At 47.9% G+C, this 20,356-nt stretch overlaps 2 protein-coding genes across 4 annotated transcripts in view; both read right to left on the reverse strand.

Annotated features, from left to right (window-relative positions):
- The window catches only part of yrk (Yes-related kinase), a 10,579-nt gene extending 9,087 nt beyond the window's left edge, over window positions 1-1,492 (reverse strand). Inside the window, exon 1 of one of the 2 annotated variants that reach the window (XM_028990718.1) lies at window positions 1,381-1,492. The gene's annotated coding sequence lies outside the window, so the exon portion shown is untranslated. Of the gene's footprint in view, window positions 116-1,380 lie in introns of those variants that run through there. The other variant, XM_028990719.1, reaches the window with a different exon arrangement.
- A 382-nt stretch (window positions 1,493-1,874) lies between these two features.
- matn1 (matrilin 1) lies at window positions 1,875-8,620 on the reverse strand. 2 transcript variants are annotated; one of them, XM_028991501.1, is made up of 8 exons: window positions 8,296-8,620; window positions 7,024-7,373; window positions 6,699-6,921; window positions 6,149-6,271; window positions 5,573-5,977; window positions 3,108-3,260; window positions 2,936-3,013; window positions 1,875-2,263 (listed from the first exon to the last, which is right to left on the reverse strand). In XM_028991501.1, exons 1-8 carry the CDS (start codon window positions 8,396-8,398, stop codon window positions 2,214-2,216), a joined length of 1,485 nt encoding a protein of 494 aa, XP_028847334.1. In that variant the 5' UTR covers window positions 8,399-8,620; the 3' UTR covers window positions 1,875-2,213. The 2 variants fall into 2 exon arrangements, with proteins under 2 accessions (XP_028847334.1, XP_028847335.1); XM_028991502.1 differs by lacking the exon at window positions 6,149-6,271.
- Between the last annotated feature and the right edge of the window lie 11,736 nt (window positions 8,621-20,356).

Consider the following 20,356-nt stretch of genomic DNA (forward strand, 5'->3'; position numbering starts at 1 on the left):
TGCCCGGTCGTCTGTTGTGCAGATAACAAACTCCAGTGGGAGTTCCACACACGATAGAGCACACAGAACACACACATCCTCTCTCTCCCACACACACACAAACACACACAGTCGCTGATCAGGACCCATGAATTGGTAAACCCCCCCTCCCCACCCCTCGCTAAAGGAAACTCTCCACAGGAAGTGTGCGCTGCTGGAATGATGGGTGACCGGGAAACACACACACACACACACACACACACACACACACACACACACACGAGCCGCAGGAGAGAAGCGGGCGTGAAGAAGAGAAGCCAGAAACAATAGAAAAGTGGAGAAGCGGAAGTCAGGTGTCTGAAGCAGGAACTTCCTCCTTCCACATGATGTCAGTTTCCTCTGGACAGAGGGGGGTCAGGAGACACGCCCCGCCGGCCTGGCCCCGCCCCCCACCACCAAGAGCCCAGTCCGGCTGGAACTTCAGATTCCTGAACTTCTGAGCTTTGGACACGATTCAGAGAGGCATTTTTGGCTGAACACGAAGTGCATGACGGGTTATGATTTATGAACGTGACACATCGGCCACGACATGTGATGGAATCGAGACGGCTGGTCATGGCATCTCCAGAACTGCAGGAACACCCCTAGTCTCCTAGTCTGCAGTGGTCCGAGGAAGGAAACGCGGCGAAGTGGTGACAGGGTCACGGGTGACGCCTTGGTCCCTGTCCAAATACGGATCACTCTTGGTTATTCCGTTCCATGTTATTCAAGAATCAGTTTTTTTTTCACAACTTCTGATCGAAATACTCGGTAACCGAACAGAACGTATTAGGAAGGACTTCTTCTGCAGGGTTCCGTTCAGCTTCATCAGTAACGTTCCGCTCATCACCGGCTGAAATAAAACGCCATTCGAGGCAGAAGTGTCCTGACTCTGACCGACCATCAGAACAAGAAGGTCTGGAGTTCAGAGGAGATGATGGAGGATGTCGCATCCCACCTGATGGTGCAGTAAAGTGAAAGTAGAATGTAGTTGAGTCTGTGCTTATTAGTGTGTGTGTGTGTGTGTGTGTGTGTGTGTGTGTGTTTCAGCCACTTTCTCTTTCAATGGGGTAAAGCCAGGAAGTGACCTGGTGAAGAAAAAGGAAGTGATGAAGATGATGATGTCCTTCTCTCTTTCTCACACTCTCTCCTTCCCTCATTCTCAAACTTCACCCTCTTTTAGTCGACAAAAAAACAGTTCAGACAAAAACGCAAAACGCACACACACACACTAACATGCCCAACTTTAACACCGGACCTGTCAAACACACACACACACACACACCCGTTAAACGCGGATCCCGGGAGGTCCCGCCGCACCTCCCGCACGGTCGTCGGTACCGGTCCGGCCGCGGAACTCACCTGTTCGGCGCCCCCTGCTCGCCCCCGCTGCTGCTGCCCACGGCGCGGAGCTGTGCGCTGCGTGGGGAAGGGTTCGGAGTGCGCGCGCCGGCCCCGCCCTCCGGGCGCGCCGCCGATGCGGCCCGAGTTTTTTTTTTTTTTTAGTTTTTTTATTTACATTTACGGCATTTACCAGACGCCCTTATCCAGAGCGACTTACAGTCAGAAGTTACAGGGACAGTCCCCCCCCCCCTGGGGACACTCAGGGTTAAGTGTCTTGCTCGGGGACACAATGGTAGTAAGTCAGATTCGAACCCGGGTCTCCTGGTTCACAGGCGAAAATCTAATGATTTTTCCACTTCAGAGGAAAACTGCGCCACCGCGCGTCTCACCTGGCAGAACATGAATTAATGCACGGTTCTAATAGTCGTAATACGAACTTTGTGGTAGTGTATAATGTCGTATTCTGGCCAGCTCTGTACGGGGTGTTGGGTGTTCAAATTACACAGAAGCAGTTCGTTTCCTGGATTTTCCTTTATTTCAGAAAATAAAGCATCCAAACAAGTCCAGTTTCATTTTAAATAAAACATAAACGTCATCGTAAAGGAGAGGAACCCAAGTAGCGGCTCAGCAGTGGGGCGAGGCAGAGACTTTTAGAAAGGCCGCAGGCTGAACGTCCGCGTTGTGCGGATGGTTCCCATCACACCCTGTGTAACAGGTGTACTTTCTCACGGTTGTCATGGCGATCAGTGCTCTGTCTCGGAGGAGACCAGTGATGGGAGGAGATGGGGGAGTCGGAGAAGTGAGTGATGGGGTGAATGGGAGGGCGGCGCTTCGAGGCGGGGCTTAAATCTTCAAACAATCTTGTTCTCCAAGACGGCAATTCTCTTCGTGACGCCCTCCAGTGATGATGTTGTAAAGGAACTTAAAGAGCCCTAATATGGCCACACACACACACACACACACACACACACACACACAGTACATGCAAATACAGTCCATCTACATATAGACCCACAAATACACGGTGGGCCATTTATATTGATCCACCTTAATAAAATGGGACTGGCTGGTGATATTAACGTCCTGTTTGTGGCACATTAGTATATGTGAGGGGGCAAACTTTTCAAGATGGGTGGTGACCATAGTGGCCATTTTGAAGTCGGCCATCTTGGATCCAACTTTTGTTTTTTCAATAGGAAGAGGGTCATGTGACACATCAAACGTATTGGTAATTTCACAAGAAAAACAATGGTGTTAACGTAACTTTATTCTTTCATGAGTTATTTACAAGTTTCTGACCACTTATAAGATGTGTCACCAACCATTCCCATTTTATTAAGGTGTATCCATATAAATGGCCCACCCTGTACATCAACATATATACAAACCATGGGCTCAACCATCCACCTAGTCAACCTAGCCATCGGAGAGCACGTAAACACTCCACGCTGCAGCTGGGAGGTCACAGGTCACGACGGGGCGCCACCATTTGCAAAACCATCCGTTCCATTCAGTTTCCATAAAAACATATGCCCCACGCTGCCCACAATACAAACCGTACTGCGAAGGATATATTTTTTAGATAGCGCCTTCAACGCCTCTTCTACTTTTTTCCGGAACTTGACCAGGGAATCGCATTCGCAGGGATCGTCTGTGGTAGCGGGAAAGTGATCGTTTTGGAGCGTGTTTTCAGCGTGTGTACAGGCTATGAGAGATGTTATTGTGTGTTTGTTGTGTGGGCCCACCTTCGCACACGTTGATCTGTAGCTTCTTGGCGATCTGCGACATGGCTTTGAAGTCAGCCGTGTAGAAGTAATGATCAGTGACGGGTTCAGAGGCGATTTCCTTCAGTTCATCTTCAACTGCACTCCCCACGCCAATGGCGTACATCTTATACCCTACACACACAAACAAATACACACGGGTTATCAGAATTATGGGTTGGTGATGGTGGTGTTTTGGTTGTGTGTTACATTTGTGTAACAGTGTGTTGTGTTTTGGTTGTGTGTTATTGTGTGTTGATATGTTTTAGTTGTGTGTTACAGCTGTTTAACAGTGTTGATGTGGTTTGGTTTTGTGTTACAGCTGTTTAACAATGTGTTATTGTGTTGTGGTTGTGTGTTACAGTAGTTTAGCAGTGTTGATATGTTTTGGTTATGTGTTACAGTTGGGCAACAGTGAGTTGTGTTTCATTATATGTTATAGTTGTGTAACAGCTGTGTAACAACATGTTACTAGGTTTCGGTTGTGTGTTACAGCTGTGTAATGGCGTGTTGATATTATTTGGTTTTGTGTTACAGTTGTTACAGTTGTGTAATTGTGTGTTGAGTGTCGGTTGTATGACCGTGTGTTGGGTGTTGGTTGTGTAACTGCGTGTTGTGTTTAGGTTGTGTAACCGTGTATTGAGTGTTGGTAGTGTAACCACGTGTTGTGTTTAGGTTGTGTAATTGTGTGTTGAGTTTTGGTTGTGTAACTGTGTGTTGTATTTTGGTTGTGTAACCGCATGTTGTGTTTAGTTTGTGTAACCGTGTGGTGAGTGTTGGTTGTGTAACAGCGTGTTGTGTTTTGCTGATCGGACTGTTACCGCCTCGCTCACCTTTTTCTTTGGCCTTCTTGGCAGCGTCTCCGATGTAGTCCTGTGAGCAGTTGTGAAATTGTGTGTTGTGTTTTGGTTGTGTAACCGCGTGTTGTGTTTTGGTTGTGTAACCGCATGTTGTGTTTTGCTGATTGGTTACCACCTCGCTCACCTTTTTCTTTGGCCTTCTTGGCAGCATCTCCGATGTAGTCCTGTGAGCAGTTGTGTAATTGTGTGTTGTGTTTTGGTTGTGTAACCGCGTGTTGTGTTTAGGTTGTGTAATTGTGTGTTGAGTGTTGGTTGTGTAACCGTATGTTCAACGCCTCGCTCACCTTTTTCTTTGGCCTTCTTAGCAGCGTCTCAGATGTAGTCCTGTGAGCAGTTGTGAAATTGTGTGTTGTGGTTGTGTAACTGCGTGTTGTGTTTTTTGTTGTGTAACCGCGTGTTGTGTTTTGCTGATTGGTTACCGCCTCGCTCACCTTTTTCTTTGGCCTTCTTGGCAGCGTCTCCGATGTAGTCCTGTGAGCAGTTGTGTAATTGTGTGTTGTGTTTTGGTTGTGTAATCGCGTGTTGTGTTTAGGTTGTGTAATTGTTTGTTGAGTGTTGGTTGTGTAACCGTATGTTCATCGCCTCGCTCACCTTTTTCTTTGGCCTTCTTGGCAGCGTCTACGATGTAGTCCTGTGAGCAGTTGTGAAATTGTGTTTGTGTAACCGCGTGTTGTGTTTTTTGTTGTGTAACCACGTGTTGTGTTTTGCTGATTGGTTACCGCCTCGCTCACCTTTTTCTTTGGCCTTCTTGGCGGCATCGCCGATGTAGTCCTGTGAGCAGTTGTGAAATTGTGTGTTGTGTTTGTGTAACCGCGTGTTGTGTTTTTTGTTGTGTAACCACGTGTTGTGTTTTGCTGATTGGTTCCCGCCTCGCTCACCTTTTTCTTTGGCCTTCTTGGCGGCGTCTCCGATGTAGTCCTGTGAGCAGTTGTGAAATTGTGTGTTGTGGGTGTGTAACCTCGTGTTGTGTTTTTTGTTGTGTAACCGCATGTTGTGTTTTGCTGATTGGTTACCGCCTCGCTCACCTTTTTCTTTGGCCTTCTTGGCGGCGTCTCCGATGTAGTCCTGTGAGCAGTTGTGAAATTGTGTGTTGTGTTTGTGTAACCTTGTGTTTTTTGTTGTGTAACCACGTGTTGTGTTTTGCTGATTGGTTACCGCCTCGCTCACCTTTTTCTTTGGCCTTCTTGGCGGCGTCTCCGATGTAGTCCTGTGAGCAGTTGTGAAATTGTGTTTGTGTAACCGCGTGTTGTGTTTTTTGTTGTGTAACCACGTGTTGTGTTTTGCTGATTGGTTACCGCCTCGCTCACCTTTTTCTTTGGCCTTCTTGGCAGCGTCTACGATGTAGTCCTGTGAGCAGTTGTGAAATTGTGTTTGTGTAACCGCGTGTTGTGTTTTTTGTTGTGTAACCACGTGTTGTGTTTTGCTGATTGGTTACCGCCTCGCTCACCTTTTTCTTTGGCCTTCTTGGCAGCGTCTACGATGTAGTCCTGTGAGCAGTTGTGAAATTGTGTTTGTGTAACCGCGTGTTGTGTTTTTTGTTGTGTAACCACGTGTTGTGTTTTGCTGATTGGTTCCCGCCTCGCTCACCTTTTTCTTTGGCCTTCTTGGCGGCGTCTCCGATGTAGTCCTGTGAGCGTCCGTCAGTGAAGATGATGGCCACCTTGGCCACGCCCGGCCGCGCCCCCTGGCCGGGCGTGAAGCTGCTGTCCTGCAGGTAACGAAGCGCCTGGCCAGTCATGGTCCCGCGTTCCATGTAGATCATCTTCCTGACTGCGTCCTTCACGTCCTTCTTGTTATTGTAGCGTCCCAGTGGGAACTCTGACCGGACGGTGCTGGAGTACTGGACCAGGCCTACGTGGGCCCTGTTCTCGGACACGTCTAGTTTGTCCACGATTTGGTTGATCCACTTCTTCACCAGCTCAAAGTTCTCGGGTCGGACGCTCTTGGACCCGTCAATCAGGAAGACCACGTCGGTGGGGGCGTTGCTGCAGGCTGATGGACACAGAGACACGACGCGGGCGTGAGAGCTGCAAGTCACGGTGCTGAGGGCTCCACGAACGTTTCACTGGCTTTCGTCATTGTGTGTTTAATCATATGACACACAAGCACACACACACACACACACACACACACACAAAGGCACACTCATAACCACACACTCACCACTGCAGGACCGCCCATCCTCCTGTAGGGTGTAGTCGTCATTGCAGGCGCACTTGAACGATCCGGGTGTGCTGACACACACATGCTCGCAGTCATGATCACCTGTAGCGCACAGGTCTGATACTACACACACACGCGCGCACACACGGACACACACACAGGAAGAGAAGCAGCAGCACAGGGTGGTGGTTAGGGTGGAGGATCTATGTGAGCCGAGGTCACTACAGTCAGAAAAAGAACCTGACAGAGAGTCTGACCAGAGCAGCAAACACCAGCACGTGTTCATTCAGCTCGGTGTGTGTGTGTGTGTGTGTGTGTGTGCGTGTACTGGTGTGTGATGCTCTGACCTCACTTAAAGTTTAGTTGCTACAATACATAGACTGAGGCGTGCACACACAGACACACACACACACACACACGCTGTACCTAGTATCTAATGGTGGGGACTAATGCTATTGGGCCACGCCCACATCCATGTTCCTTCAGATGCTTTCCTCTGGTTCTATTTGAAGCCCCGCCCACCCAGCCCGAGCCCCTCCCCCTCTCTCACCACAGAAGGCCTCCTGGAACTTCTGCGTCAGCTTCTCGATCAGGCTGTAGCTCTCCACGTAGTCGGTGTGCTCCTCCAGCGGCTCGCTGGCCATCAGGCGCAGCGTGTTCATGTCCACCCGTCCCACGCCGATGGCGAAGATCTCGATCCCCGCCTCCCGGGCGCGCGCCGCCACGTCTCGCACGTTGTCCTGCGGCCTGCCATCAGTCACGATGACGGCGACCTGCTCGCACGCACAACGTACAAACATGCAGATTGTGTGTGCTGTGTCTATACACCTAAATGAATGTGTGTGTGTGTGTGTGTGTGTGTGTGTGTGTGAGACCTTGCCAACAGCAGGCGATTTCACGCGCGCCCCCTCTGTCTCGCTGAAGGCCACGTTCATGGCGAACTGGATGGCGAGGCCTGTCATGGTGCCGGTGGACAGAGGCTCCAGTTTGCCCACGGCCTTGATAAGCCCCGCCTTCGAGCGGTGGGACTTGAAGGAAATTTCGTTCTTCACGCGGCTGGCGTAATTAACCACGGCCACGCGGGTGGAGTCCACACCCACGTCCAGACCCTCGATGACCTTCACCAGGAAGACCTTCACCTGCTCGAACTCAGAGGGACGGACGCTGCGGGAGCTGTCCACGATGAAGACCACGTCGGTGGGACGCGTCTTACACAGACCTGCAGCTGGGGGACAATATGCACAAATTATACACACACACACACCACAAATCATACTTTACACACACAAAACATACACACATTCTCACACACATCACAAATCATACTTTACTCAAACACAGACACACACAACACAAATCATACTCTACACACACACACACACACACACAAACATACTTTACACAAACATAGACATACAACACAAACCATACTCTACACACACACACACACAAACACTACACACACAAACACAACACAAACCATACTCTACACACACACAAACACACACTCACAAACACTACACACACAAACACAACACAAACCATACTCTACACACACACAAACACAAAACATACACACACACTCACAAATACTACACACTCACACACATCACAAATCATACTTTACTCAAACACAGACACACACAACACAAACCATACTCTACACACACACACACACACACTCACAAACACTACACACACAAACACAACACAAACCATACTCTACACACACACAAACACAAAACATACACACACACTCACAAATACTACACAAACACACACAACACAAATCATGCTTAACTCACAGAGACAAACAGAAAACATACACACACAACACAAATCATAATCTACACACACAAACAGAAAACATACATACCCTCACAAGCACTACACACTCAAACACACATGCCACAAAACATACTCTACACACACACTAAACCCTATGCACACACACATACCACAAATCATACTTTATGCACACACTCACAGACACAAACACAAAACATACACACACTCCACAGAACATACTCTGCACACATACTCCCCAAAATATATTCATCTCACACACACAGTCTCCTCAGTCCCTACAAAATACAAAACAAATTGCACACATAAACACACACACACACACACACACACACACTCACCCATAGCAGCAGCAGTCTGTAGCTCCAGAGTTCCACGAACTCCCATGATGCACATCATGGCAGCACATGCCAGCGGCAGCAGACACCTCAGACCAGGAGCCATGGCGACCCGGCGGTAATGGGCGTCCAGCACGGCAAACAGATGCAGAGTGAGGCAGAGCGGGAAAGACACAAACGTTTAGGACAGACAGGACAGACCCTCCCCTTGCTGTGTGTGGAGAGGAGGGAAATACCTGCACGGACCTGGAGGGCTGGGCAGGAAAGACAAACACACCTTGATGTGTGTGGGTGTGTGCGAGGAGACGCGCTTCTGGGGCCCCAGCTGCAGGTTCAGGTCCCGAATAAACCCGGCCTGTGTGTGTGTGTGCAGATGAATCCCTCGTTCTGTTCGTTGCTCTCTTAATGAATGGACACACGGCGATGGAGTGGAGAGGAAGTCGGACGCTGGTTCACACACAGTCCCTCTGTCTACCGTGTACAGTACATGCTGTCTGTGTGTGTGTGTGTGTGTGAGAGAGAGAGAGCCTGCATGCATATGTTTAGGGCCAAGAACTTTGTGGTGTGGTCAGTCTGGGCTGGTGGAGAATCAGCAGGTCGGTCCAGCTGTTCTGAAGGTGTGACTGAGGATGATCTGAAGGTACACACACACACACAATATATATATATATATACACACACACACACACACACACACACACACAAAATTATACAGTGAACCCCAGTGAAGCTCAGATTGATCCCATCAGCAGGACCTGAGGGACCCTGATGAACAGTGCTGAGGATTATTCTAATCAGAAATAGGCAGGAACCAAACTGATGGCAAGTCCGATATGTGGGGTCAAAGCAGACAGACTAACCACTGGACCACAGAAAGGAAATTCCTGCCATTTTTGTAGAATTATGAAATAGGTGTGTTTGTGTGTTGGGGATGTTAATTTGTTGTATCCTAGGGGAACTAAGAGGAAGTTTCACAAGAGTTAGGGCAGTGGTTTGGCCTAGTGGGTAAGGAACGGACCCGTAATCAGCAGGTTATCGGCTCAAATCCCGTGTGCTGTGCTGCGGTGTTTCACGACCGAGAGAGCGTGAGAGAGTGAGATATCAGGAGAGAGAGAGAGAGAGAGAGAGAGAGAGAGAATCCACTTTATAACAATCCAGTCATGTTACATGTCAATATATACGTGAGTGGGAAAGATTAGTGATGTGAGTTGAGAAGGACAGTTGGTTGTCTATAGTTACTCCAAGGTTACGTGCAGTTGATAAAGGTAGATAGCAAGATCCTGATGAGGTGACGAATCTGCTGGAACGAATATTAGTTCTGGAGCGATGGTTGGACATGGCAAGGAAGAAGGACATATATGCACAACGTCACGAAACAGGGGTTCAATACATGGTGAACAAGACAGGGGAAACATCAAGTATCCGGAGCGGAGTAGCCCCTTCTGGACTGGATCCTGATCCCGGCGTGCCAACTAAAACAGAACCATTAAGGGGGGAACAAAGTCTATATGGATGAGTGGCGGCTGTCCTGTGCTGACCACGGCCCATCCGTGGGGGACCGCAACCCTGTTCGCTGTCCACAGGGGCCTGTTGCTCCGGTCAGTCTCCGACACGCCCCGCTGAATGGCTGCTTCTCACCCTGAACATCACCAGACTTGGGACTTTGGGGCAGGCATCCTCGACCATCCAGAAATCCCATCGGGGGTGTCTGGACCCTACGGAATATGAAACCAACACTGGCCAGAGACAAGGGGACTGGCAGCGAACCACGGCTCCTTGGATCTCAGCGAGGCGGCATCGGCTGTGTCCAAATGTACCCAGGTTCTGTCACGCTGGTTTGACATGGCAGGGAAGGAGATTTGGAACGATGGCTGGACATGGCAAGGAAGAAGGATGCATACGTATGACGTCACGAAACAGATTAATGCATGGTGAACAGGCCAGGGGAGGCATCACCAAACCTAATGACTTAACCGCGAACAGACACAAACAGGCCAGCTTTATACGATCATACACAGATGAAAACAACCAGGAAACATTAACACAGGACGAACATCAAACTCCGGTCCGAACTCCGGATCCGGGTTAGCCCCTTCCGGACTAATTGGAAGATTGTGTGGACAAGGGAGCGGCACACTTCGCGTCTAAACTCGATCTCTTAAAGAGTCAAGTTCCCCTAACCGCTCGTGCTATGAAGATTTCAGCCTTTGTTACACCGGATGACCGGATTTGTTCAGTACTCTGTGATGCCTTTTGGGCTGCGGAATGCCCCTGCGACGTTTCAGCTTGTCGTGGTACATTCAAATACGTGGCCTGAGCACTTGCAAAATCTTCGCCTAGAGTTTAAACGACCACGTGCTGCCTCGCTGACTTTAAATCTAGCAAAGTGTGAATTCGGGAAGGCCACGATCACATATCTGGAGAAGCAGGTTGGTCAGGGCTAAGTGCACCCTTTGGGGGCGAATGTTGCAGCCATTGCAGAGTGGTCGGCTGAATGTTTGAATGCATTTCAGAAGGCCAGGGCACTGTTCAGCAGTGTGCCAGTTTAAATGCACCTGGACGTGGAAGCAAGCGCAACTGGGGCAGGAGCTGTCCTCCTCCAACACTTCTCGGGTTTTTGTCTTGGATGAAAAATACTAATCAGCGCAGTATCATGCACAGGTCCCTCTATCTCCAGGGCTCTAATCTGATCTGGATATTCATTAGATTAATGGTCTCATTTTGTTGATCAACCTGTGAGGTTGATTTTTGGCGGTGACAACCACAAACAACAAATGGGGTGCAGAATTAGACCATTATCTACTGATTCTAAATATACAGAAACAGGGCAATCAAATTCTGGAACCCCCCCACTCAAATTCCAATTTTATTTGTCACGCACATTTACATTTTACATTTATGGCATTTACCAGACACCCTTATCCAGAGCAACAATCATTAGTTACAGGGACAGTCCCCCCCTGGAGCAACTCGGGGTTAAGTGTCTTGCTCAGGGACACGATGATAGTAAGTGGGGTTTGAACCACTACGTACACAGATAACACGGTGTGATGCTTATACGACTGCTGTTGACCTCAGCATTACAAAAAAAGAATAAAAAAACAAATTATATATAACGAGTAGAAAAATATTTGTAGTAAAATATTTGTAAACTATTTTGTAATATTGGTAAATATTTGTAAAATATTTTTAAAAGCTCAGCAGTACACGAAATTGAGCAAAGAGAAAAGTCCCCTGACCCTACTGGCCTTGAGCCACTGTTCTGCAGACACGAACAGTCCAGCTGAGCCGCAGACACAATCTGACCGAACCAAATAACAAAGCAACTCGAAATTAATCACAAATCCAAATTACCATCTGGCCCTAAACAGACAGTGCCCTGTGGCAGAATTCCGGAAGACCAGGAACAGGCTCGGCGGGCACTGCCCGGCAATCACGAGATACCCTGGCTGCCCGAATCAGCAGGGCATCTGCCAGAGCTGCTCTGAAACCCGCATATCGACGGAGCTACACTTTCTCACTCAAAGCTCTGAATACCGTGAGATAAGAGCCGAATATTATGGCAAAATCAACAACAAGCTCCCACAATTCACCGGAGAAGCTGGCCTTAGGAGACTCGACAGATTGATACACAAAACAGACTGACCTGCCAACGTATGAGAGACAGTGAGTGAACACAGACTCTCTCTCACACACACACACACACACACCCTTGTACACAATATATCATAAAGTGGTGAGCTGGCGGGTGTTACAAAGTGGACCCGTAATCAGAAGGTTGCCGGATCGAATCCCGAGGTGCCACTGAGCAATGCATCGTCCCCACACACTGGTCCCTGGGCGCCTGTCATGGCTGCCCACTGCTCACCAAGGGTGATGGTTAAATACAGAGGACACGTGTCACTGTGTGCTGTGCTTGCTGTGTGACAATCACTTCACTTTCATTTACCTTTTGTTCATCTACTATTTTTTAAGTTTGTCCGTTCATGCTTTGTTCGTGTTTGTATATCGTTATGCCATCATAACCTTTTTTTCCACTAGTAACGTTGATTGCCATTTCTGTTCTTAAGAATGAAGCCAAATGTAAAATTGTTTGTGATGCCAATAAAGCAGATTGGATTTGAATTTGAGAGAGGGAGAGAGTGAAATAGTGAGAGAGTGTGTGTGAGATGACCAATACAGTATGTGTGTGTGTGTGTGTGTGTGTGTGTGTGTGAAAGGACTCTTTGAGAAAAATGTTGTGTTCAGCCATACAGAGCCTCTTTAGAACCCAGACATCTATAACTACACACACACACACGACCACAGGAATGTAGGCAATCAGAGTCCATTGGACACCTAACACACACACAAACATATTTTCTGTCTCAGAATGTTTCAGGTGTTTTCAGCTGTGTTCTGCGTTATGTGGACATCCTACCGGTTGTGTGTGTGGGGGGGTTTGGACAGAGGTGGAAAAGTAAAACATTCTGATCTGAAAGGAAATCCATTAATAATCTGGCACAGTGCTCTGTGTGTGTGTTTCCATCTTCAGCTTATTATAATGTGAGATTTAACTAAAAACGTGAATGAATACACAAGTCAGAAGTGCATGTTCGACAACTGAAAAAGTGAAAGTGAAGTGATTGTCATTGTGAACACACAGCACACGGTGACACAACGAACTGTGTCCGCTGCTTTTAACCATCACCCTTGGTGAGCAGTGGGCAACCATGCAAGGCGCCCAAAGTCTCTTTAACCAAATGTAATGTCACATTACCGTCCAGGGGGGAAGTAACGTGGACAATGTGAATGTGGTGGACGGGGACAAGGAGGTAAACACGGGCCAAATCAAAGTTTGTTTTTTCACAGTGCGGTACGTGATACATGCAACAAAACCAAGTAGTCCTATGTACACCACCATAAACCCCTCAACCAAATACACACAACTATATACACACTAACAGAGGGGGAATCCTCCACATACAAACACACGGGCAGAGAAGAGTACACATAGAAGGGCGATCATATGCTAAATACAACTCCTAAATACAACTCCTAAATACAACTCCTAAATACAACTCCTCCATGAACAGTAAGACGTCAACTTCCTGTTTCAGGCCTCTTCTTATGCTGGCAGTGGCAGATTAGCCACCAGACCGTGGGCGGAGCCAGCAATCAGACACACACCTAATAAGGAAAGGAAAAACACACACACAAACACACACAGAATGGCAAACAGAGATTCTCCCTTTACTACTCTCTGGTGAAAAGCACCCAGGGACGTAACAGTAAAAAATATATAACATTACAAGTATATATTTACACATTACAAGTATGTTTTATTTGTGTGATATTTGAAACTTTGGGCAATGACAAACATAATTATGCTCTGCATTGGGAGTCCAATCCTATCTTCCACTTCGTCATCTGTCTTTACAAGGCCCTATGTCACATAAATTGCTATCATCCAAGTGAACTTTCACTTAGCCAACTATAATTAGCCATTGTGTTTATATCTATGAATCCTGAGGCTAATTATTAATGGAAGTAGAGTGTATATTACATCCAGAAAAAAATAACATGACAATTGAGGGATTAATGACTAAATCTCCCTTTATACCAGCTGTGTGTGAGAATTGTTGCAGTGCAAAAGGTAGAAGACGAGCATCAGATAGTACAGAGGGGTTTTATGCAAGGTTTATGTCTCATGGTAATGCAATGGGTCCCAGAAATTCATGTTTCAAATATGATACACACGACACTAAAGGGTTAAATAGGCCTGTATTTTTTTAAGACATGTATTCTATCCCAAAATGATTACATATCTATCCTGGCCACCCCACTGAAAATTTCCTGGCTCTGCCACTGGTCATGTGACCAGAGTTTCCATTCCATTTCTATTGATGTTTTTTTTATGTTTGCCGTATCAATTTGTTTCACAATAATGCCACACCGTTGGTGTTATTGGTTTGAGAAGATAAAAAGGTGGAAGGTGACAGAAAATTTGATAACTGAGGAATGGCATCAATGGCACTCTCCCCTCACTACACAAAGCAAGAACAGCAAAAAGACACAAAAAGAACAACAGGGATGTGCATGCGTGTGTGTGTGTGTGTGTGTGTGTGTGTGTGTGTGTGTGTGTGTGTGTGTAGGTGGAGGTACCTGGCAGCCCCAGTGTGGTTTGAACAACAAGATCAATGTACAACCAACACACATACATACAGACATACATTAACATGAGCACAGAGTGAGGCGAAGATGATGATGATGATGATGATCTGAATCAGAATCAGCTTTATTGCCAGATAAACATATGAGGAATTTGTTTTAGTGACAGAAACAAGACACAGGTAGTAAAAACTGTTATGTACAGATATACGAAATATACAAAAAAGTGTGCAAAATAGCAAAAACACAATACATATATATATATATATTGTATGATATATTTAAAAATGACATCACAGTGTTCATGACATGGAAGAACCTGTTCCTGTGTCTGGTCGTTTGGGTGCAACCGATTGAATAGAGAGTGTGCTGGGTGGATTTTCAGGCTTTGGAGAGTGGGGAGGGATGTTCCATGGATTCTCTCGGCAGTCCTGACTACCCTCTGCAGTCTAAAGTCAGATTTGGTAGCTGAGCAAATCCAGACAGTTCTAGAAGTGCAGAGGACGGATTCAATGATTGAGGTGTAGAACTGTGTCAGCAGCTGCTGTGGCAGGTTGAATTTCCTCAGCTGACGAAGGAAGTATATAATGATGATGGTGAAAATTTATATTTGCAGCATTTATCAGACGACCTTATCCAGGGTGACTTATAATCAGTAGTTACAGGGTCAGTCCCCCCCCTGGAGACTCAGGGACCAAATGGTAGTAAGTGGGGTTTGAACCTGGGTCTTCAGGTTCATAGGCGAGTGTGTTACCCACTAGGCTACTACCACAATAATGACTTTATCTGAAAAGAAATGGTGGGTGTACGACCTGTAAAGGTTGGGATTTGACGGAGGTGTAGGAAACAAGGATGAAATTTCACCCACACATTTCAGGTTCCACGCGAAGCACCATCAAGACCACATGCACCCCCACCAGCAAAGTGGAGACCTGCACACACACACACACACACACAAACGTTTCAGAGCTCGTTTCTGTTTGCGAATGTCTTCTCCTGCCAACACCAGCACAGCAACACTGAGCCATTGAAAAAACCTTGAACAAAAGTAAATGAAACCCACACACAAAAATTCTTCTTGTAGATCAAGAAAAAAAAGAAAATACTTTTTCCAAATGGCTTCTTTATGGAAAACAGAAAGTAAATTATTGATTTTTTTTGTGCATTAGTGAGTCATGGAATCCTGTGACCACACATCTGTTGAACAGAGTCCCCACAGTCCAACACGGAAATCACTTTCTTTTATTTCCACGGTCTCCAAAAGCACCCTGTGTACCCCCAGATGCGTGTGAGATCTGGCTGGGATCCATGTTGCACCACGTACCGTGGTGTGAAGTGATTGTCATTGTGAAACACTGCAGCACAGCACACGGTGACACGACGAAACGTGTCCTCTGCTTTTAACCATCACCCTTGGTGAGCAGCTTGGTGGATCTGGATTCGAACCGGCAGCCTTCCGATTACAGTTCCATTTTTTTACCCGCTAGGTGCTCATGTGAAAAAAAGAACGTAACGGTCCTGAAATGACACCCACTACAAACACGGGCCAACCAGGACACCGTGGTCCAGAGAACCAGATGTGATAACTCATTTTTACACTACAAATGATCAGAACAGACGCTACCCTACCAGGTAGTAGACGGTGAAGGCCTCAGACCAGACCAGAAGTCACAGGAAGTGGCCACAGCAAGACAGGAAGTGAGCACGGTGATGTGCCGAATGTCAACCCTTTAAACTGTGACTTTATAACACATACACACTAGTGTCATGTTTTCACCACAGCACTGGAGAGATTTTCCAAAAAAGTTTTAAATACTCAGAAATAACTCCAGAATCCACACACTATACATACTGAGTGTGTGTATGTGTGTGTGTGTGTGTGTGTGTGTGTGAGTGTGTGAGTTCCATTCTGCAGCTGATGTTTATGTTCAGGGAGGTCAGTAAAACTATTCTGATATTTTCCGGCTTTAGACTAACAACCTCTATTAAACACACGCGCATGGACACACACTCCAGTTGTAGAACTCGACAAACGCCCGACTGTGCTCGGAGTGTGTGTAGGCAGTCAGGAACAGTGGCGCTGTGTGTTGATCTGGCCCAGGGAGTGGGGGGGGTCAGTGAAAACTCAGCTTCATGTTAATCATATCCAAACACACACACACACACACACACACACACACAACACTGCCATCAGACTGTAGCAAAGAGTATCACACCAGCAATATGTCCCATTTTATACAAACACACACACACACACACAGGGGAAACACTGCCCTCCTGTGGCGTCATGTTGTATGTGCGTGCACACGCACACACACACACACACACACACACACACTCACTCACACTCACTGAGGGAGGATCACTGTTTAATGAACCTTAGAAGGGAAACTTCAAAGAAAAATTATACAGAGACAAGATCAGATATTAACTGTTACACACTGAGAGAAAAGTGCATACAAAACACACACACACTGATCAGAAGTGGGTGGGGGAAAAGTCACAGTGAAATGGGGTGTGTGCCTCGGCTTGGCTTTGTATTGATTCGGGTTGGTTGTCGAACTCGGACGTCCCCATGGACGTGTGTGTGTGTGACTCTGCCAGTTTGGGGACAGCGGTGTGGAGCTGTGTGAGAGTGTGGGCGTGTGTCAGGGGCGGGGCGGGGTACGGGGCGGGGCGCTGGATCTGCAGGTAGCTCTGTGAGGGCACAGAGAGGCGGGAAGTGGGACCCTGTCCACGAAACACAGCCGACTGGCACATGACTGGGTAGAGGTCACCAGGCCAGGGGTACGACTGCAGACCTGAGGGGGAAGACACAAACACACAGTCTCAGTCTCACATCATGTGACAAGAGATGACTGCTATTCTGGTGTGCGTGTGTGTGTGTGTGTTTACCATGAAGGATCTGGTTGCTCTGTTGCAGGTAGGCAGGCATCACGCTGCTGTTGGTGGGCGGGGCATATGAGAGGTAGGCATGACTGTGCTCGGCGGGGGCGGGGTTAATGTAGGGGGCGCTGTTGATGTATGAGAAGCGCGTCAGCTGCTGCGTGTGTGTGTACGGGTGGGTGTGTGCGAGTGTGCTGGGCTGGTAGACGTGTGCGTGTGTCGGGGCGCAGGGGACGTAGTGCTGCACTTCGTCCAGCTTCACCAGCGAGGACGTGAGGTCCGTGTAGTCCAACCTGCAACCAGACACACAGGACAGGGGGCGGGGCTTCACATCTGTGCAAAGTGCAGAAGTGACTACACGTACAGCTAGTGTGTGTGTGTGTGTGTGTTACCCTGAATCCATGTGTAGGTTCACAGTGTGTGTGTGAGAGTCTGTGTCGAGGGGGAGGGGTAGAGACGCTCGCCGAAGAGGAGGGGGGCTGAGCATAGGAGCAGGAGGAACGTCCTGAGACACACACACCTGTCCAACAGGTGCACCTGCAAAATACATGGAAGACAAAAAATAACACAGAAGAGAGAGCGCTGTGTGTGTGTGTGTGTGTGTGTGTGTGTGTGTGTGTGTGTGTGTGTGTTACCTGCTGGATTGGGGGAACTGCTGAAGATGGTGTTATAGGAGGGGAGGGTGAGTGTAGACTGAGAGGCCAAAGAGGATGAAGTAGCTGGAATCACTGACACTCTAAACACACACACACACACACACATTTGCAGAGAATTGAGATGTTTGTGTTAAGTGTTAATCTGGACTACAGATATCAGCTGTGTGTGTATGATGTGTGTGTGATGTGTATGGTCCGTGTATGGTATGTATGATGCATGTATGATGTGTGTGCATGTATGATGTGTGTATGGTATGTATGATGCATGTATGGTGCGTGTGCGTGTATGATGCATGTATGATGTGTGTATGGTATGTATGATGCATGTATGGTGCGTGTGAGTGTCTGATGCGTGTATGATGTGTGCATGGTCACCAGGCCAGGGGAACGACTGCAAACCTGAGGGGGAGACAGTGTATGGTGTGTGTATATGAATGTATATTGTCTGACTTCTGTATAGAAACTACAACAGAGTGAATAAAAAGATTGTATTCATAGTTGGGGGTCCTGGTGAACCAGAACTGATCACTTCATCCATGGTGACACGGAAGCACGTTGTAAGTCGCTCTGGATAAGGCCGTCTGCCTTAAAAGTAAATGTGGTGTGTGTATGATGCATAAATGTTGTGTGTGTGTGTGTGTGTGTGTATGATGCGTGTAAGTCGTGTGTGTGTATGATGAGTGTATGATGCGTGTATGGTATGATGAGTGTATGATGCGTGTATGGTGTGTGTGTGTGTATGATGTGTGTATGGCATGTGTGTGTATGAGCGTATGATGCGTGTAGTGTGTGTATGAGCGTATGATGCGTGTATGGTTTGTGTGTGTGTATGATGCGTGTATGGTTTGTGTGTGTGTATGATGCGTGTATGGTTTGTGTGTGTGTGTGTATGATGCGTGTATGGTTTGTGTGTGTGTGTGTGTATGATGCGTGTATGGCTTCTGTGTGTGTGTGTGTGTGATGCGTGTATGGCTTGTGTGTGTGTGTGTGTGTGTGTGTGTGTGATGCGTGTATGGCTTGCGTGTGTGTGTGTGTGTGTGTGATGCGTGTATGGCTTGCTTGTGTGTGTGTGTGTGTGTGTGTGTGTGTGATGCGTGTATGGCGTGTGTGTATGATGCATGTTTGCGTGTATGATGCGTGTGTGTGTGATGCATGTTTGCGTGCATGATGCGTGTGTGTGTGTGTGTGATGCGTGTAGGCGTGTGTGTGTGTGATGCGTGTATGGTGTATGATGCGTGTATGATGCATGTTTGCGTGTATGATGCGTGCATGATGCGTGTATGGGGTGTGTGTGTGTGCATGATGCGCGCGTGTGTGTGTGTGTATGATGCGCGTATGTGTGTGTGTGTGTACAGGGTGTGTAAGAGAGAGTGAGACCACAGTGACCTGCTGGTTGATTTGTTGGATTTTCTCGGCCCTTTCTCTGTTCTCCTCCATTTAGCTCGACGATTCTGAAACCAGACCTGCAGACAGAGCAAATTTCTGCATCATGGCGTCTAATTAATGTTCTAAATGTAAATGAATGTAACGTTGAAAGACAGAGGAGATCGAAGGGAAGCGGGCGGAGCTTCATCCATTACCCACCATCACCCTCTGTGGAGTCACGCCCACAGTGCCAGCAATTTCCTTCCGCTTCTCTCCATCAGGGTAGTGGTCATCCTGAAACACTCGCTCCAGCTCCTCCAACTGACCTACACACACACACACACACACAGATTATTAACCAAACAAAAAAAAACTACGCATTGAGGTTAGAGAGAAAGACACACACACACACACACACACACACACACACACACACACACACACACACACACACACCTGCTGTGTAGAGCGTGCGGGTTTTCTTCTTGGCTGCAGGTGGCAGCGTCTCGCTCTCCGTGTTCAGGGTGTGTTTGTGTGACTGCAGTGACGGGAGCAGAGGTGCCACCATTGGCATCTGGCTGGTGTAGCGGGTGTAGCGACGTGTGGCGTACACCTGTGTGAGCTTCACCTCCACCGGGGGCAGTATTGAGCCAAGCTCCAGGGTGGAGGCGGGGCTCTCTGGCCGCACCAAGGGGAGGACCTCCTCTTTCTGGTCGTGCAATTCAGCCAGTGTGGAGGGGAGGGGGCCGGGGCCGGGCGTGGCCTTGAGGGCGCACACAGTCACGCCCGCACTTACACACTCTTCCACTGTCACCATGCCAACCGAGTCGTGAAGGTCAAGGTGCTCGTCCTCCACTTTCAGGATCAGGTCCTCCTCTTCAGGTCTCCCCTCCATCCCTCCATCCACAGCCGGGCCCTCTGCCACGCTGACATCCTCCTTTTCTCCAATCAGGAACATTTCTTTCTCCCTCGCCAGCTGCGCTCCACCATCCCACGCGTCTTCTTCA

The sequence above is a fragment of the Denticeps clupeoides genome, chromosome 9, assembly GCF_900700375.1.
Source record: "Denticeps clupeoides chromosome 9, fDenClu1.1, whole genome shotgun sequence".
NCBI classification, from domain to species: domain Eukaryota; kingdom Metazoa; phylum Chordata; class Actinopteri; order Clupeiformes; family Denticipitidae; genus Denticeps; species Denticeps clupeoides.